Source organism: Saccostrea cucullata, unplaced genomic scaffold (assembly GCF_032062105.1).
Source record: "Saccostrea cucullata isolate Sc308-1 unplaced genomic scaffold, CSIRO_AGI_Scuc_v1 ctg987, whole genome shotgun sequence".
Lineage (NCBI taxonomy): Eukaryota > Metazoa > Mollusca > Bivalvia > Ostreida > Ostreidae > Saccostrea > Saccostrea cuccullata.
The window spans coordinates 95511-112313 of record NW_026925310.1 but is presented as its reverse complement, the minus strand read 5'-3'; the positions used below and the strand labels follow the sequence as shown (position 1 = coordinate 112313).

Sequence of the window (16803 nt, the reverse complement as noted above, 5' to 3'; positions counted from 1 at the left end):
TTAGCTCACCTGAGCTAAAGGCTCAAGTGAGCTTTTCTGATCAAAATTTGTCCGTTGTCTGTCGTCGTCGTTGTCGTCGGCGTCGGCATAAACTTTTCACATTTTCATCTTCTTCTCAAGAACCATTGGGCCAATTTCAACCAAACTTGCCACAAAGTATCCTTAGGTGAAGGGAATTCAAGTTTGTTAAAATGAAGGGCCACGCCCTTTTCCAAGGGGAGATAATTATGAATTAGTGAAAAATTAATGGCATTTTTAAAAAATCTTCTCAAGAACCACTGGGCCAAGAGAGATGAAACTCATGTGGAAGCATCCTCAGGTAGTGTAGATTCAAGTTTGTTCAAATCATGACCCCTGGGCTAGGGTGGGGCCAAAATGGCCGACCAAAGTTTTACATAGGAATATATAGGAAAAATCTTCTTCTCAAGAACCACTGGGCCAAGAGAGATGAATCTCATGTGAAATCATCCTCAGGTAGTGCAGATTCAAGTTTTTTCAAATCATGAACCCCCGGGGCTAGGGTGGGGCCAAAATGGCCGACCAAAGTTTTACATAGGAATATATAGGAAAAATCTTTAAAAATCTTCTTTTCAAGAAGCACTGGACCAGGAAAAGATGAAACTCATGTGGAATCATCCTCAGGTAGTGTAGATTCAAGTTTGTTCAAATCATGACCCCCTGGGCTAGGATGGGGCCAAAATGGCCGATTAAAGTTTTACATAGGAATATATATATGGAAAAATCTTTAAAAATCTTCTTCTCAAGAACCACTGGGTCAGGAAAGATGAAACTCATGTGGAATTATCATCAGGTAGTGAAGATTCAAGTTTCTTTAAACCATGACCCCCGGGTGTAGGGTGGGGACAAAATGGCCGATTAAAGTTTTACATAGGAATATATAGGAAAAATCTTTAAAAATCTTCTTCTGAGGAACCATGGAGACAGAAAAGATAAAACTCATGTGAAATCATCCTCAGGCAGTGTAGATTCAAGTTTGTTCAAATCGTGACCCCCGGGGCTAGGGTGGGGCTATAATGGCCGTTAAAAGTTTTACATAGGAATATATAGAAAAAATCTTAGCCTTCTGCTAAAGAACCACGGGGCCAAGAAAGATGAAACTCGTGTGGAATCATCCTCAGGTAGTGTAGATTCAAGTTTGTTCAAAACATGACCCCCCGGAGGTAGGTTGGGGCCAAAAAAGTTTTATATAGGAATATATAGGGAAACCTTTTAAAATCTTCTTTTCAAGTACTTCAAAGCCACGATTGTTATATTTATATGGAATCATCCTCAGGTAGTGTAGATTCTAGTTTGTACAAATCATGACTCCCTGGGGGGTTAAAATTTAAGCCTCCCCCCCATCTCAGTAAACTTTCAGTTCTTATCTGATATGTGCTTTTTCCTAGCCGATGTTCTCAGGTGAGCGCTGTGGCCCCTGGGCCTCTTGTTCTTTAATACCTTATTAATTCTGTAATTTTAGAAATTAAAGTAAATTTGCAGATGACTCATCACAAGACATAAAAAATTCCGAGATTGACTTTTATTGATGAAGTAGTTATCCATGATGTCAAAAAGTTTTAAATTTTATTAAAGCTTAAACCCCCGTTCACACAGAAACGCCGCTTCTACTACGATCAAAGCGTGACCGATCGTGACAAACAGCAGTAGAAATTCAAAAGCGCACTATGTTCGCGGTAGGGTCTTTATGATCGGAGAGCTGTACGCTTTTGCCACTCTTAGTTTGAACATGCTCAAAACAAGCGTAGCGGGATCGTGGCCAACAAGAATCGGGGTAATTCGTAAAAAGAACGCATTAGAAGCGAAGTAATCGTACAAAAAGCGCGGAAGCATCGTGGAGCTATTTTCGTGATTTTCGTTAGATCCTCCTAATCGTAGTAAAATCGTAGTGCAGTTGGGAACTTATCAAGTGTGCTCCTACAACGCTCCCACTTATTACTACGTTACAAAAATATGTTTCAAACCCAAGATTTTTATACATCATCGCCAAAGTCGTACTGGAAGAGTAATACAATCATGATAAGATCGGCACTATCGAAGCGATATCGTCGTACAGTCATCTAGGTCTGTGAAGCGTCGTAGAATGTCGTAGTGGCAGCGTAGCGTAAACTCAGAAAACGCGGCCGCTGGTCGACAGCGGACTGCGTAACATCTTAGCAGAAGCGTGTTAGCAGCGCGTTTGACGTAGAGGCATCATAGTACGATCGCAGTGAAGACAATAATATGCCAAATTGCTCTATTTCGATCGGCTCCGATCCAAAACTTTTTCAGATCGTGGCTTGATCGGGGTAATTGTCGTAAAGTCACAGCTCTGTGTGAACAGGGATAATCGTGACTAAAAGTTGTATAAAGTGTTGAAAAGTCATGTATGCGTATTTTGATGCTATCAGTTTTCAATAAAAGTTGTGTAAAAGTTCTAAAGTCTCCCTGTTTGATTAACATCACTTGTAGATTCAAAATATTGCATATTTAACTGCGTAAATTATTCCTTGAACGCTGTTATATATTTCCTATGGCGTAAAGAAAGAGGTTTTGAAAAATATTGTTGCAGTATTTTTCATTTGAAGACCACTGTGTTTTTATTTTTGATACATCATTACAAATTGTGATCTAACAACCATGCTCTATAAAGATCGAGCACGTCAGGGTGATTAATGCAACAATTCTAATGAGCCATGATCTTACACTGAATAAGAAAACAAGAGGCCCAAGGGCCACATCGCTCACCTGAGCACAACTTCTAGGAAAAAGCACATATCAGATCAAAACTGAAAGTTAACCGGGGGGGGGGGCTTGAATTTTAACCCTCCTGGGTGTCATGAATTGAACAAAGTACAATCTACACTACCTGAGGATGATTCCATATAAATAGAAAAATATCACTAATCATGGCTTTGAAGTACTTCAAAAGAAGATTTTAAAAGGTTTCCCTATATATCCTTATGTACAAATTTGGTCAGCCATTTTCGGCCCAAAACTAGCCCCAGAGGTCATGATTTGAACAAGCTTGAATCTTCACTAACTGAGGATGATTCCACATAAGTTTCGTCTTTCCTGGCCCAAAGGTTCTTGAGAAAAAGATTTTAAAAGTTTTTCCTATATATTCCTATGTAAAACTTTGGTCAGCCATTTTGGCCCCATGCCCTACCCCCGGGGGTCATGATTTGAAGAAACTTGAATCTACACTACCTGAGGATGATTCCACATGAGTTTCATCTTTCCTGGCATAGTGGTTCTTGAGAAGAAGATTTTTAAAGATTTTTTTCTATATATTCCTATGTAAAACTTTGGTCAGCCATTTTGGCCCCACCCTAGCCCCAGGGGTCATGATTTGAACAAACTTGAATCTACACTACCTAAGGATAATTTCATTTAAGTTTCATATTTCCTTTCTCAATGATTCTTAAGAAGAAGATTTTTAAAAGATTTTTCCTATATATTCCTATTTAAAACTTTGGTTGGCCATTTTGGCCCCACCCTAGCCCCGGGGGTCATGATTTGAACAAACTTGAATCTACACTACCTGAGGATGATTCCACATGAGTTTCATCTTTCCTGGCCCAGTGGTTCTTAAGAAGAAGATTTTTAAAGATTTTTCCTATATATTCCTATGTAAAACTTTGGTCGGCCATTTTGGCGCCACCCTAGCCCCGGGGGTCATGATTTGAACAAACTTGAATCTACACTACCTGAGGATGACTCCACATGAGTTTCATCTTTCCTGGCCCAGTGGTTCTGGAGAAGAAGATTTTTAAATATTTTTCCTATATATTCCTATGTAAAACTTTGGTCGGCCATTTTGGCCCCACCCTAGCCCCGGGGGTCATGATTTGAAGGTACTTGAATCTACACTAACTGACAATGTTTTCCCATAAGTTTCATCTTTCCTGGCACAGTGGTTCTTAAGAAGAAGATTTTTAAAGATTTTTCCTATATATTCCTATGTAAAACTTTGGTCGTCCATTTTGGCCCCACCCTAGCCCCGGGGGTCATGATTTGAAGAAACTTGAATCTACACTACCTGAGGATGATTCCACATGAGTTTCATTTTTCCAATTCCAGTGGTTCTTCAGAAGAAGATTTTTAAAAGATTTTTCCTATATATATTCCTATGTAAAACTTTGGTCGGCCATTTTGGCCCCACCCTAGCCCCGGGGGTCATGATTTGAAGAAACTTGAATCTACACTACCTGAGGACGTTTCCCCATAACTTTCAACTTTCCTGGCACAGTGGTTCTTAAGAAGAAGATTTTTAAAGATTTTTCCTATATATTCCTATGTAAAACTTTGGTCGGCCATTTTGGCCCCACCCTAGCCCCGGGGGTCATGATTTGAACAAATTTGAATCTACACTACCTGAGGATGATTCCACATGAGTTTCATCTTTCCTGGCCCAGTGGTTCTTAAGAAGAAGATTTTTAAAGATTTTTCCTATATATTCCTATGTAAAACTTTGGTCGGCCATTTTGGCCCCACCCTAGCCCCGGGGGTCATGATTTGAATAAACTTGAATCTACACTACCTGAGGATGATTCCACATGAGTTTCATCTTTCCTGGCCCAGTGGTTCTTCAGAAGAAGATTTTTAAATATTTTTCCTATATATTCCTATGTAAAACTTTGGTCGGCCATTTTGGCCCCACCCTAGCCCCGGGGGTCATGATTTGAAGAAACTTGAATCTACACTACCTGAGGATGATTCCACATGAGTTTCATCTTTCCTGGCCCAGTGGTTCTTGAGAAGAAGATTTTTAAAGATTTTTCCTATATATTCCTATGTAAAACTTTGGTCGGCCATTTTGGCCCCACCCTAGCCCCGGGGGTCATGATTTGAACAAACTTGAATCTACACTACCTGAGGATGATTCCACATGAGTTTCATCTTTCCTGGCCCAGTGGTTCTTCAGAAGAAGATTTTTAAAGATTTTTCCTATATATTCCTATGTAAAACTTTGGTCGGCCATTTTGGCCCCACCCTAGCCCCGGGGGTCATGATTTGAACAAACTTGAATCTACACTACCTGAGGATGATTCCACATGAGTTTCATCTTTCCTGGCCCAGTGGTTCTTCATCAGAAGATTTTTTTAAAAATGCTAATAATTTTTCACAAATTCATAATTATCTCCCCTTGGAAGAGGGCGTGGCCCTTTATTTGAACAATCTTGAATCCCCTTTACCCAGGGATACTTTGTGCCAAGTTTGGTTGAAATTGGCCCAGTGGTTCTTGAGAAGAAGATGAAAATGTGAAAAGTTTACGACAACGACAACGACAACGCCAACAACGACAACGACAGACGACGGACAAATTTTGATCAGAAAAGCTCACTTGAGCCTTCGGCTCAGGTGAGCTAAAAAAGTAAACAAAGTAGCCAACTCTATAAGGTATAAAATCGATCAGTAGTGAAGGTATGCCTTTTCTAACACATATATATATTTTTTGAATTTTGAACGTCGAATTTTTAATTCAAAATGGAATTCACACGTGGCAATATTTTGGACTCTCATAAACTTGAATCGTAACACACAACACATAATAAAGTACAGGAAATGAGGTGGATATTCAGAGCGTCTTGTTTTATTAATTCCAACACACATCGCGGCATCCAGTAATTTAGAGAATCACCTAGAGTTCAAGAAATACGGCGCGCTTAACTTTTCGAATCCCGCGCTCCTTTTTCATTGGATATAAAATTGTATAATGGAATTTGATATATCATGGCTAACTCAGCGCGTGGGAATACAGTTCAACAACATGCTATCAATGTGAAAGTGATAGATTATGGGTAACTTAATTCCTGGGAACAATGATAAAAACAGAGTACTTTTTAACTCGTACATCTTCAGGGGGACAAGCTCCCTCCTCTGATACATGTGATACATGAAGATGCACTTCTTAAAAGGTATTCTATATATCACCTAGATTGTGCTATTTCAAACTCGATCAGGCTTTAAATTGACTAAAATCAGAAAGCTCCGCCCATTATTTTACATAATTTTTTATCATTATGGATTTGGCATCCTCGGGTGGTGAACATTCTCGTGTAAAGTCATGTTTCTCGGGTGTTTTAGTTAAGGCCACAGAAGCTCGTATTTTTAATATAGACATTTTGTGATTTTAAAGCCGCTTCATCCGAAACAGGCACATATTATCTTAAGCAATAAAAGTATGTCATTACATAGATAATATATAAAAATTAGTTATAAGATTGATTAAATAGTTTATTACAACAATCCTTACATGGAAAACATAGACCAAAAACCTTGTTGACAAACAGCAGTTCCTGACGGTAAGTTAAGATCTGTTTTTAAGTCACCTTTGAAAAAAAAATACTTTTATCGGATATATCCAATTATGAAGAGAATTCAAACCCGAGTATTTTTTTTCAATTAGTAGAATCCTAAGTCATGATATATCTTTTAAAAATTAAGAAATTAATTGAATATAATCCATAGTAATTTTTATATTAATATGCATATTTACAGAATAAAGGAAAATCAGATATTTTTAATGATTTTTTAAAAAAGAGGTTTAGTAACGAGGGCTAGAATATTGCCCGTGTACACTTTGTTGTGGAAAAAATGCTCGGGTTTGTTCTTCATGAATTATACATGTAAGCGATAAATTTAATTTTTCGAAGGTGACTTCACTCAATGTCAACAAAGGATTATTTTTTGTGTGACCTAACAAAAATTATTTTTTTAACTTTTGAATTTTGATATCTTTAAAAAGAAAAAGACTTTTGGGATATAATTTGACAAAAGTTGAAATAATTTATGGACAATTATTTTTCAAGAAGAAAAACGAATATATTTTTTAGCGATTAGAATCGGACCAAGCGGCTTTAAACTTTCTCATATAGATTGTCATATATCACATTTTGCTGCCATTTTTTCGATGGCACTTCCGGTTAATCGGAACAAGTGCCAGTCTTCTTCTTCCGTTAAATCAATGGCACCTTGACGTTTGTAATAATCAATGGAAGGTGTATTCCAACCAAGCACCGCAAAGTGGACTCTGGCACATTTTTTCTCTACAGCCGTCTACAATTGTGATATTTTAATTATATTATTGTTAATACATGTAGCTAAACAACGAGGTGCCATAGTCGATAGAGTGTAGATGCATTGTACATGCATTGTTTATGGTTCTACATGTAGGAGTGTTTCTTTGTGACTTACCTTACAAACAGATCCCATTAACTTAGATCCAATGCCCCTTCCTCTGTACTCCGGGGATACGTACAAGTCCTCCATGTAAATGCATTTTCCTTCCCACGTTGAATAAATGTAATAGTACAATACGTACCCTATCAGTTTTGAGGAACCTACATTTTAAGTAGCAATTTAAATACATAGATAACACTGTTACATGTACGTGAATATAATTATGCAACCTTAACAACATGTATAGTTTAAAACGTACCATTTTCTTGGTTTTCTGCGACAAAGCATTGGAAGTATTTTTCATCCCCAAAGCCATCTTCACGTAATGCTATGTAGCAGTCATGAGAAAAATATAATAATAATTGACCGCTTTAGACTAAAGAAAATTAACTTTGTGTGGCATTGTAGTCAACAAATTTCAGAAAAACACATGCCTAGCAAAGGATTTCAATTGTAAAACTAACTGTTACTTTCATTTATGAAATAGATTTTTAGTCTTTTTGCGTTTTATTAACAAGTAGAATAAAAATAAATTATTACATTTTTACCCATGAAATACTGTAATTTATTCATTGAATAAAAATGATATCCTGTCACAGTGTGAAAGGATATCAAAAATGATATCCTGTCACAGTGTGACGAATATCAAAAGTGCGGGAAAACTCTCGATTTCCTTTCTCATAACGAAGATTGCTGTAAAAATATCTTCCTTGACCTAATATAAGATAGATGGAAATAAATAAACCATTCTGACAGCGAATAAAACTGTCAAAATTACCAAAAATATGTTGTCAAATTCATGTTTACAGTGTTTTCACCTCACTTAGCTATGACGTCTCAACCGCTCAACTATGACGTCACGAGTCCATGAATGTATTACAAAAAAGACAGAGGCAAAGGAAAAATCAAAGATTTTTTTTTTAAAAATGTAATAAACAGAAAATTCAATGTTTTGTAGTTGAATATGGAATTTATTTCACTCGTGAGACAGGATTTTTTGATATTTTCACTCGTGCTTCGCACTCGTGAAAATATCAAAAATCCTGTCCCACTCGTGAAATAAATTCCATATTCAACTACAAAACATTGAATATCCTCTATTTATAATATTTACATTTGCAAATGTTTTCCTTTATATAACACTACTGAAAGCAAGCGTTTTTATAACTGTATAAATACAGGTACGGGGTCAAGAGGTCATAGATGTTCGTATGGATAAACGTTCGACGTAATTTCTCTGTGACGTCATAAAGGGTCGACGCTCGGTCAGTGGATTACAAACATGCCGTTGGGTTTGAAAAATAATGCATTTCACACGTTAAAAGTCACAATCAGGCAAGTTTAAAGTATGAATAAGTCACAAATGTAAATATAAGTGATAGGGTATCATTTTTTGAGTGTTATTTAGATGTAAAACGGGTTGGCACATGATCAAATCTTCCATAAAGCCCTTCGGGCTTTATGGGATATGATCACGTGACCAACCCGTTTTACATCCCAATAACACTCAAAAAATGATACCTTATTTCTTAAATGAAAACTGACAATTCTTGTAAAACAATGATTTTTTGTCTAATTATTAAAATATCTACTTACTTTCAACTTTCATTTTCACCTGATCCTCCATTTTTTCGTAAACTGCCAATTCCTGTTAGAAAATATCAAATACACTGTTATTATTAATAGCCTGTAGAATAAATGTTTTTTAAGTGGGTCAGACTCTGAGGTCAAGGTCAAAAATATATTCTAATTGAAAGGTCTTGTCGTAGTAAATACACAAGTGAAGTATGAGTCTTAGCACCAGCAATTCAAAAGTTATGGCAAAGGATAAAGTTCGGAATTTTTCGTTTAAAATAGGTCAAATTCCAAGGTCACGAGGTCAAATTTAATGATACCTGAAGAAAGTTCCTATCACGAGGAATGTGAAATATAAAGGCAGAAAGCCCGACCCACCCAAAATTTATTGACAAGGTCAAAGCTTTTACAAACAAACAAACAGACGGACGGACGGACGGGACGAACAAGATGCCCATGGGTCACATCGCTAACCTGAGCACTATGGCTATGAAAAAGTAGAAATTGGTTTATTACTAGTATTTAAAAGTTTAAATCCAAAAGTAGTCCCATGACCAATCATGGCTTTGCTATTCTTGAGAAGATGATTTTTAAAGAATTTTCCTACATATGTCTATGTAAAACTTTGGTCGTCCATTGTGGCCCCGCCCTATCCCCGGGGACATGATTTGAACAAACTTGAATCTACACTACCCGAGGATGCTTCCATATAAATATGATCAATTATGGCTTTGGTATTCCTGAGTAGATGATTTTTAAAGAATTTTCCTATATATGTCTATGTAAAACTTTGGTCGGCCATTGTGGCCCCGCCCTACCCCCCAGGGGTCATGATTTGAACTTGAATCTACACTACCTGAGGATGCTTCCATATAAATATGATCAATTATGGCTTTGCTATTCTTGAGAAGATGATTTTTAAAGAATTTTCCTATATATGTCTATGTAAAACTTTGGTCAGCCATTGTGGCCCCACCCTACCCCCAGGGGTCATGAATTGAACAAACTTGAATCTACACTACCTGATGATGCTTCCATATAAATATGATCAATTATGGCTTTGCTATTCTTGAGAAGAAGATTTTTAAAGAATTTTCCTATATATCTCTATGTAAAACTTTGGTCGGCCATTGTGGCCCCGCCCTACCCCCAGGGGTCATGATTTGAACAAACTTGAATCTACATTACCTGAGGATGCTTCCATATAAATATGATCAATTATGGCTTTGCTATTCTTGAGAAGAAGATTCTTTAATAATTTTCCTATATATGTCTATGTAAAACTTTGGTCGGCCATTGTGGCCCCGCCCTACCCCCAGGGGTCATGATTTGAACAAATGTGAATCTACACTACCTGGGGATGTTTCCCCATAAGTTTCATCTTTCCTGGTACAGTGGTTCTTGAGAAAAAGATTTTTAAAACATACCACCAAATTTTCATTAATTCCCAATTATCTCCCCTTGAATGAGGGCGTGGCCCTTCATTTGAACAAACTTGAATCCCCTTTACCCAAGGATGCTTTGTGGCAAGTTTGGTTGAAATTGGCCCAGCGGTTCTTGAGAAGTCGAAAATGTGGAAAGTTTACAGACAGACGGGCGCCGGACAAAATGTGATCAATAAAGCTTCGGCTCAGGTGAGCTAAAAACTATATACGCCCGAATCTTCGATTAAGCTGCGCCATAAGCCGCCAAACGGGGGCATCATTGTTTCACAAACGCATCTTGTTCTTTAGTTTTCTGATAAGGTCTTTCCAGTTTGAAAATATAGTTTCTCGTGAAATATGTTCGATATCCTTTTTCCAAAGTACAATGCATGTTTCTATAGCCCTTCTGTCTTCGAGAGCCTCTAATAAAGGAGAATATATATGTTATACATCTCACCTGAAGAACAGTAAGCATTCACGCTCTACTACAAATTGAATCATTTCTAAATATTTGGATAACCCCCCGTTCACACAGAGCTGCGACTCTACGGCGATCATCCCGATCAAGCCTCGATCTGAAATTTTTTTGGATCGGGGCAGATCGCAACCGATCGGCGTCAAAATAGAGCAATTTGGCAAATTATGGTCTTCGTTAAGACCGTACTACGATGTCCCTACGTCAAACGCGCTGCTAACAAGCTTCTACTACGATGTTACGCAGATCGTTGCCGACAAGCAGCTGTGTTTAGGGCGTTTACGCTACGCTGCCACTTCGACATTGAAGACCATACTACGACGCTATACAGACCTAGATGACTGTACCGCGATGTCGCTACGGTGGTGCCGATCATATTACGATTGCATTACGCTTCTAGTACGATTTTGGTGATAATGTAAATATATCTTGAAACTGCAGATTTTTGTAGTATAATTTTAACGATGATACATATTTTGCGACCGCAGTTTTTACCACATGGTTTAGGGCATTTTCAATTATTATAACTGTAACAAGATGTGAAAATGCTTAATTGTAAATGATCATCAAGTATAGTGTCGCCCTTTACATGTAGTTAACAGATGATGATCGTTCAAATATCAGCGGTATAAGAACAAACTCTTGTCTGATAGGTCGTGATATGATCGGCGTAAGGTCATTGTAGGTCTTCGTAGGATCTTCAGGCACGTAGAGAGATCGTAGTGAGAACGTAGTACGAACGTAGAGGGAGCGTTGTATGAGCGTGCTTGGTAAGTTCCTACGCTCTCACGGCGCTTTTACTACGATCATGAAGATCTCTCTACGATGCTTCCGCGCTGCTTGTACGATTACGGCGCTTCTACTACGCCTTTTTTACGACTTCACCCCGATTCTTGTTGGCCACGATCCCGCTACGCTTGTTTTGAACATGTTCAAAATAAGCGTGGCGAGAGCGTAGAGCTCTCCGATCATGAAGACTCTACTGCGATCATACTACGCTTCTGACGACCCCACGACGTTCCTCCTGCGATTTGTCACGATCGGCCACGCTTTTGACCACACTTTGATCGTAGTAGAAGCGGCGTCTATGTTTGAACGGGGGTTAAAAGAGGATATAACAATCAGAAATTGAACTTATCCTACAAAACATTTGCATCTGCTAACCCCCCGTTCACACAGAGCTGCGATTCTACGGCGATCATACCGATCAAGCCACGATCTGAAAAAGTTTTGGATCGGGGCAGATCACAGTCGATCGGCGTCTAAATAGAACAATATGGCAAATTATGGTCTTCGTAACGACCGTGCTACGATGTCCCTACGTCAAACGCGTTGCTAACACGCTTCTACTACGATGTTACGCAGACTGTTGCCGTGTTTACTGCGTTTACGCTACGCCGCCACTACGACATTGAAGACCATACTACGACGCTACACAGATCTAGATGACTGTACGGCGATGTCGCTACGGTGGTGCCGATCATATTACGATTGCATTACGCTTCTAGTACGATTTTGGCGATGATGGAAATTTATCTTGCAACCGCAGATTTTTGTAGTACGATTTTAGCAATGCGACCGCAGTTTTTTTTGCGGCCTTTACCACATTGTTTACGGGCATTTTCAATTGTAACTGTAACAAGATGTGAAAAGTGCAAATGATCATCAAGTATAGTGTCACCCTTTACATGTAGTTTACAGATGATGATTGGTCAAATATCAACGCTATAAGAACAAACTTCTGTCTGATAGGTCGTGATATGATCGGCGTAATGTCATTGTAGGTCTTCGTAGGATCTCCAGGAACGTAGAGAAATCGTAGTGAGAACGTAGTACAAACGTAGAGGGAGCGTCGTATGAGCGTACTTGGTAAGTTCCTACGCTCTTACGGCGCTTTTACTACGATCACGAAGATCTTTCTACGATGCTTGCGCGCTGCTTGTACGATTACGGCGCTTCTACTACGCTCCTTTTACGACTTAACCCCGATTCATGTTGGCCACGATGCCGCTACGCTTGTTTTGAACATGTTCAAAATAAGCGTGGAGAGAGCGTAGAGCTCTCCGATCATGAAGACCCTACTGCGATCATACTACGCTTATGACGACTCCAGGACGTTTCTCCTGCGATTTGTTACGATCGGCCACGCTTTCGACCAAGCTTTGTAGTAGAAGCGGCGTCTATGTGTGAACGGGGGGTAACAGAAAGATCGTTTTAAGTGACATAAATGTCGTACCCATCGTTATGGTGACAAAGTTAAACCCTTGCATAAAAAGGTACATGTATCAGAAAAAAACTAAATTTGTACGTTCAATTCAAAAGGAAAAAAAACCGTATACACTTATTTACAATTCTTCTTTAGTTGCAGAGCAAACATTACAACAAAGGTGATCTGATCATAAGATCACAATGACCAATTGAAACTGAATAAAATTCAATGAAATTGACGTGTGCATGAGATGAACCCCAACTAAGGCGGGATTTTTAACTACCTACTAAAAAAGTAAAATGGTACTTAAACACTCTTAATTGGCTGTGGTTTGTGAGCAGTTAATCAAATTCTTCATAAAGAGTGCTGGATTCTAATAAGTTAATGAATTCTGAATGATGATGTTGTATTGGCCAATTTGACAGTCTGCTCACTGCACGATCGAAAATTTGATTTGCTTTTAACTGGTAATTTATCAAAGAGAGACTTTGAAATGATATTGATACTACTACCAGTATCTAACAGTGCAGTAACTTGCATACCTTGGATCTTGACTGGCATGTACATAAATTCCCCAACACTATTTTCATCACATTCACTTTCACTATTTACACTTTCACAAAACACATTTTCACAATCTGAAATGTTGGCACTATCACTTTCACCGCCACAGGCTATGGGTGCCTTTTGCAGACTGGGCGCGGTTAGTTTCCCGCAACGGCGACCTTTTTACAGGCCAAAGCACTGTGTCCGTTTTGCTTACAGATCTGGCACAATACGGATGGTTCGCGGGGTCCCTTTCCGTTCCAGTTGCACTCAGCTTGTCGATGGTTTGGGCCAGTGCAATTGTAACACACGTATCGGGAATTCCTAGTTGGGTGGGCTGGAGCTGGTCTTGGGCGATAGGCGGATTTTCTCTCTGGGTCCCTGACCTCTAGGTCGGTCCATTCGTTCCACGAGCTGCGACAAAAGCTTCTCCATGTTGGTAGAGGCTGCGGTGGGTTCCTTGGTAGTAACGGCAGCGACCGAAACTGGAGCTGTAGACTGGCGATATCCATAAGCCTCTCCGAGTTTGGCCTGCTGGAATGCGGCTTGGAGGTTCTTCGGATTGGCCGCCCTGACAAAGAAGGCCAGTTGCTGGCGGAGTCCATTGATGAATTTTGCTGTAAGGTCCCTCTCTGGTTTCTCCAGTCTGGACCCCTTTTCAAGGACTAGGCTGTGGAAGCCTTCTATGGGGGCCCCAGGCTGGAGGGTCAAAGCGTCAAATATTGCGGATTCCGCGATGATCGCTGGATCGTATAAAGATTTGCTGAGGTACTGCGCATTGAATGCATCTTTGACCACAGTCCAGGAAAGTTTATCACTTGACTCCAGTGTAGTAAACCACACAAGTGCTGGTCCCTTTAGGTGCAAATGAAATGCGGCTATCATTCTACTATTGTCTTTTAAATTCTGCAAAGTGCAGAAAGATTCAAATTCCTCCAGAAACTTCTGGGCATTTTCGCTTGTGTAGCCATGAAATTTAGTAAGTTCAATTTTAGCAGAAATCGCTACGGGGGAGGTCACTGGTTGACTATCTGCTGGCATTTCGAGAACGGTCTGATTTGGGGAACAAAATCCAAAACATTCAGAACTGTTGTAATCCATGACGTAATAATAAAAAGTCCCAAAAAAAAATGATTTAGATTCTCCACCATGTAATAAATTGCCAAGTTGATAAGTCAGGTTTAAAGTTTAGAATTTATTGCAAGTCCAAAAATATGAATTTCACAAATACAATTTCGAACAACTGAATTTAACAACGAATTTTCCTAAAAGTGACTCACTTACAAACTCACTCACATCTAATCTTTGACAACTCCGCCCACTCTCGTACTGACCAGCCAATTAAATTAAGGATAGAAAATTGCAAGAACAGGGGGAATCCGTAAGACATTAATTTACAACACTGAAATTAGGTAGAGCTAAGCATAACAAATTCAAAGAACACGATCCTAAGATCTAACCATAAAGTTGATAACAAGTATGAGCAAATGACATTGATATCGTGAGGCAGGAAAGAGATGTCAAGAATTAGATATTGGTAACATGTGCAAAAATGCCTTTCCTAAACATCAAATGAAAACAATTAACTTTCAGCTACAGATGTCAAACAAGACCGAAAAGTAATAGACAATTATATAAAAATATACCGTATTCATAATTAATAATTTGTCATTTATAAACCCTTATAACCCATAATCATAACAATGTTACAAAAGAAGATTAAAAAAATGGAAGATACACAGCTAGGGACAAATGATAAAACAAACAATCAAAAACACAAAAAAAACAAACAAATAAACAAAAAACAAAACAATAATTTGTTGTCTCATTCAAAATTTCCTTCCTCAATTCTTGTAAGTATTAGAAATTATAAATTTATCTTTTCAATTTGCAGAACCTAAAAATGCCCCAGGAATATGTTCATTCAAAAGTCTTTTAAAATATTTCTGTAGGAAAAGTATTAAACTTTTTAATTTTGGAATAAGAAAATATAACATAATACATTACCAGATAAGGAATAATGCTAGTAATCTGAATGCAGATTTATATAATCAACATTCAGCAGAAAATCCAATGTGTGAACATTGTACTGATTGTTTTGAAGATGCCTATCATTACTTTATTGTTTGTCCAAAATATACAAATCCAAGAGATGTACTTTTTCAATCAACACATGATATTATAAAAGGTGACAATATTCCTGAATGTGATTTATTTTTAAATGGTAGTTCTAACCATGGACTTGATATTAATATACAAATATTTGAAGCTGTACATACATTTATAGCAGCAACAAAACATTTTATATAAGACTTTGTCAGATACAACATATATAGGTGTAATTTTTATTGGTTAGAAATACTCCCAAACCGGTACTACTTTGTATTTTGTCTTTTCTCCCCTGTAATTTGCCCTTTTTGTTATTTTGTTCATTCTATTTTTCTCTTTTGTACAATTTTCTTTATATGACTTTTTCTGTTTTTTTTTTCTATGTTACTTTGTTCATTTTTGTTTGTGTTTTTTTCTCTCTTCTTTTGTACATTCTCTAATTATTACTATTTGTTTTGTACCTTGACCTAAATGTAGGGAGAGGGCTAAAATAGGCTGCGCCTGCTGCCCAATCCTATTCACGATACCATCAGTGAATAAAATATTGTTTAAATTAACCTAAAATCTACATTTTAAACAAAAAAATAGTTATTCTCTGGCCCAAGGCAAAATATACCACACTTCTCTTTATTGTAAGCGTGTGCAGAAACATGAATAATTAACCAGATAGGTCCCATGAAGTGGAGTGTCGGTAGACAAAGGATTTTGATACAATCTCCGAATTTTTTTTTTCATAAAAGTCACTGACATAACGTTGATATGGACAATAACAATGCGATAGATATGATTGATAGAATCTTTGTTTATTTTTCTGCACTTCTATTTTACACTTTCTTTCGTTACTTTTTAACTTGTGTTTTTTAAATACATCCTTTAAAATCAATAAAATTTTATACCTCAATTTAATCAATGTTTGTTTAATCAATTGAATAATTGCCCATTACAGTTTCCTTACTTGAAGGAAAAAACCTTTGCAGATTCGATAACGGGTGGTAAAAATAGTTCCGGTTTTCCATACCTGACGCAGCGCCTTAGGTTAGAAAAATTTTACGCAATTAATGTAATGTAAAATTATGTAATTATCTTACTGTAATGAGATCCAAAATGCCCTGACAGTCGGACTCGACTGCTTTACGTACGACAACTGACATGATTAAATATTTAAACTAGGTCAAAATGTGTCCAAGGAAAGTACGAATGATTAAAAGTGTCATAAAAGTTATTCGTGAGAGTGAACGCAAATTTATTCATTACGTTATTGGTGCGGCGATATTGAGGCCTTT

The 16803-nt window shown here is 37.8% G+C and overlaps 1 protein-coding gene and 1 long non-coding RNA gene across 2 annotated transcripts in view; one reads left to right on the top strand and one right to left on the bottom strand.

Annotated features, from left to right (window-relative positions):
• The window catches only part of LOC134268589 (uncharacterized), a 99128-nt gene extending 96689 nt beyond the window's left edge, over positions 1-2439 (top strand). The window contains exon 2 of the long non-coding RNA XR_009992396.1: positions 329-2439. This is a non-coding gene — a long non-coding RNA (uncharacterized LOC134268589). The remainder of the gene's footprint in view (positions 1-328) is intronic.
• Positions 2440-6865: 4426 nt separating this feature from the next.
• Positions 6866-16791, bottom strand: LOC134268578 (thialysine N-epsilon-acetyltransferase-like). The gene is made up of 5 exons (XM_062750841.1): positions 16609-16791; positions 8779-8830; positions 7442-7510; positions 7198-7343; positions 6866-7059 (listed from the first exon to the last, which is right to left on the bottom strand). Exons 1-5 carry the CDS (start codon positions 16669-16671, stop codon positions 6883-6885), a joined length of 507 nt encoding a protein of 168 aa, XP_062606825.1. The 5' UTR covers positions 16672-16791; the 3' UTR covers positions 6866-6882.
• Between the last annotated feature and the right edge of the window lie 12 nt (positions 16792-16803).

Excerpts from the sequence above, each read along its gene's own strand:
- LOC134268578 (XM_062750841.1), bottom strand. The coding sequence starts at position 16,671 with ATGTCAGTTGTCGTACGTAAAGCAGTCGAGTCCGACTGTCAGGGCATT. Across the intron at positions 8,831-16,608 it reads GCATTTTGGATCTCATTACA|GAATTGGCAGTTTACGAAAA; the intron begins GTAAGATAATTA and ends ATTTTCTAACAG. Across the intron at positions 7,344-7,441 it reads CGCAGAAAACCAAGAAAATG|GTTCCTCAAAACTGATAGGG; the intron begins GTACGTTTTAAA and ends CTTAAAATGTAG.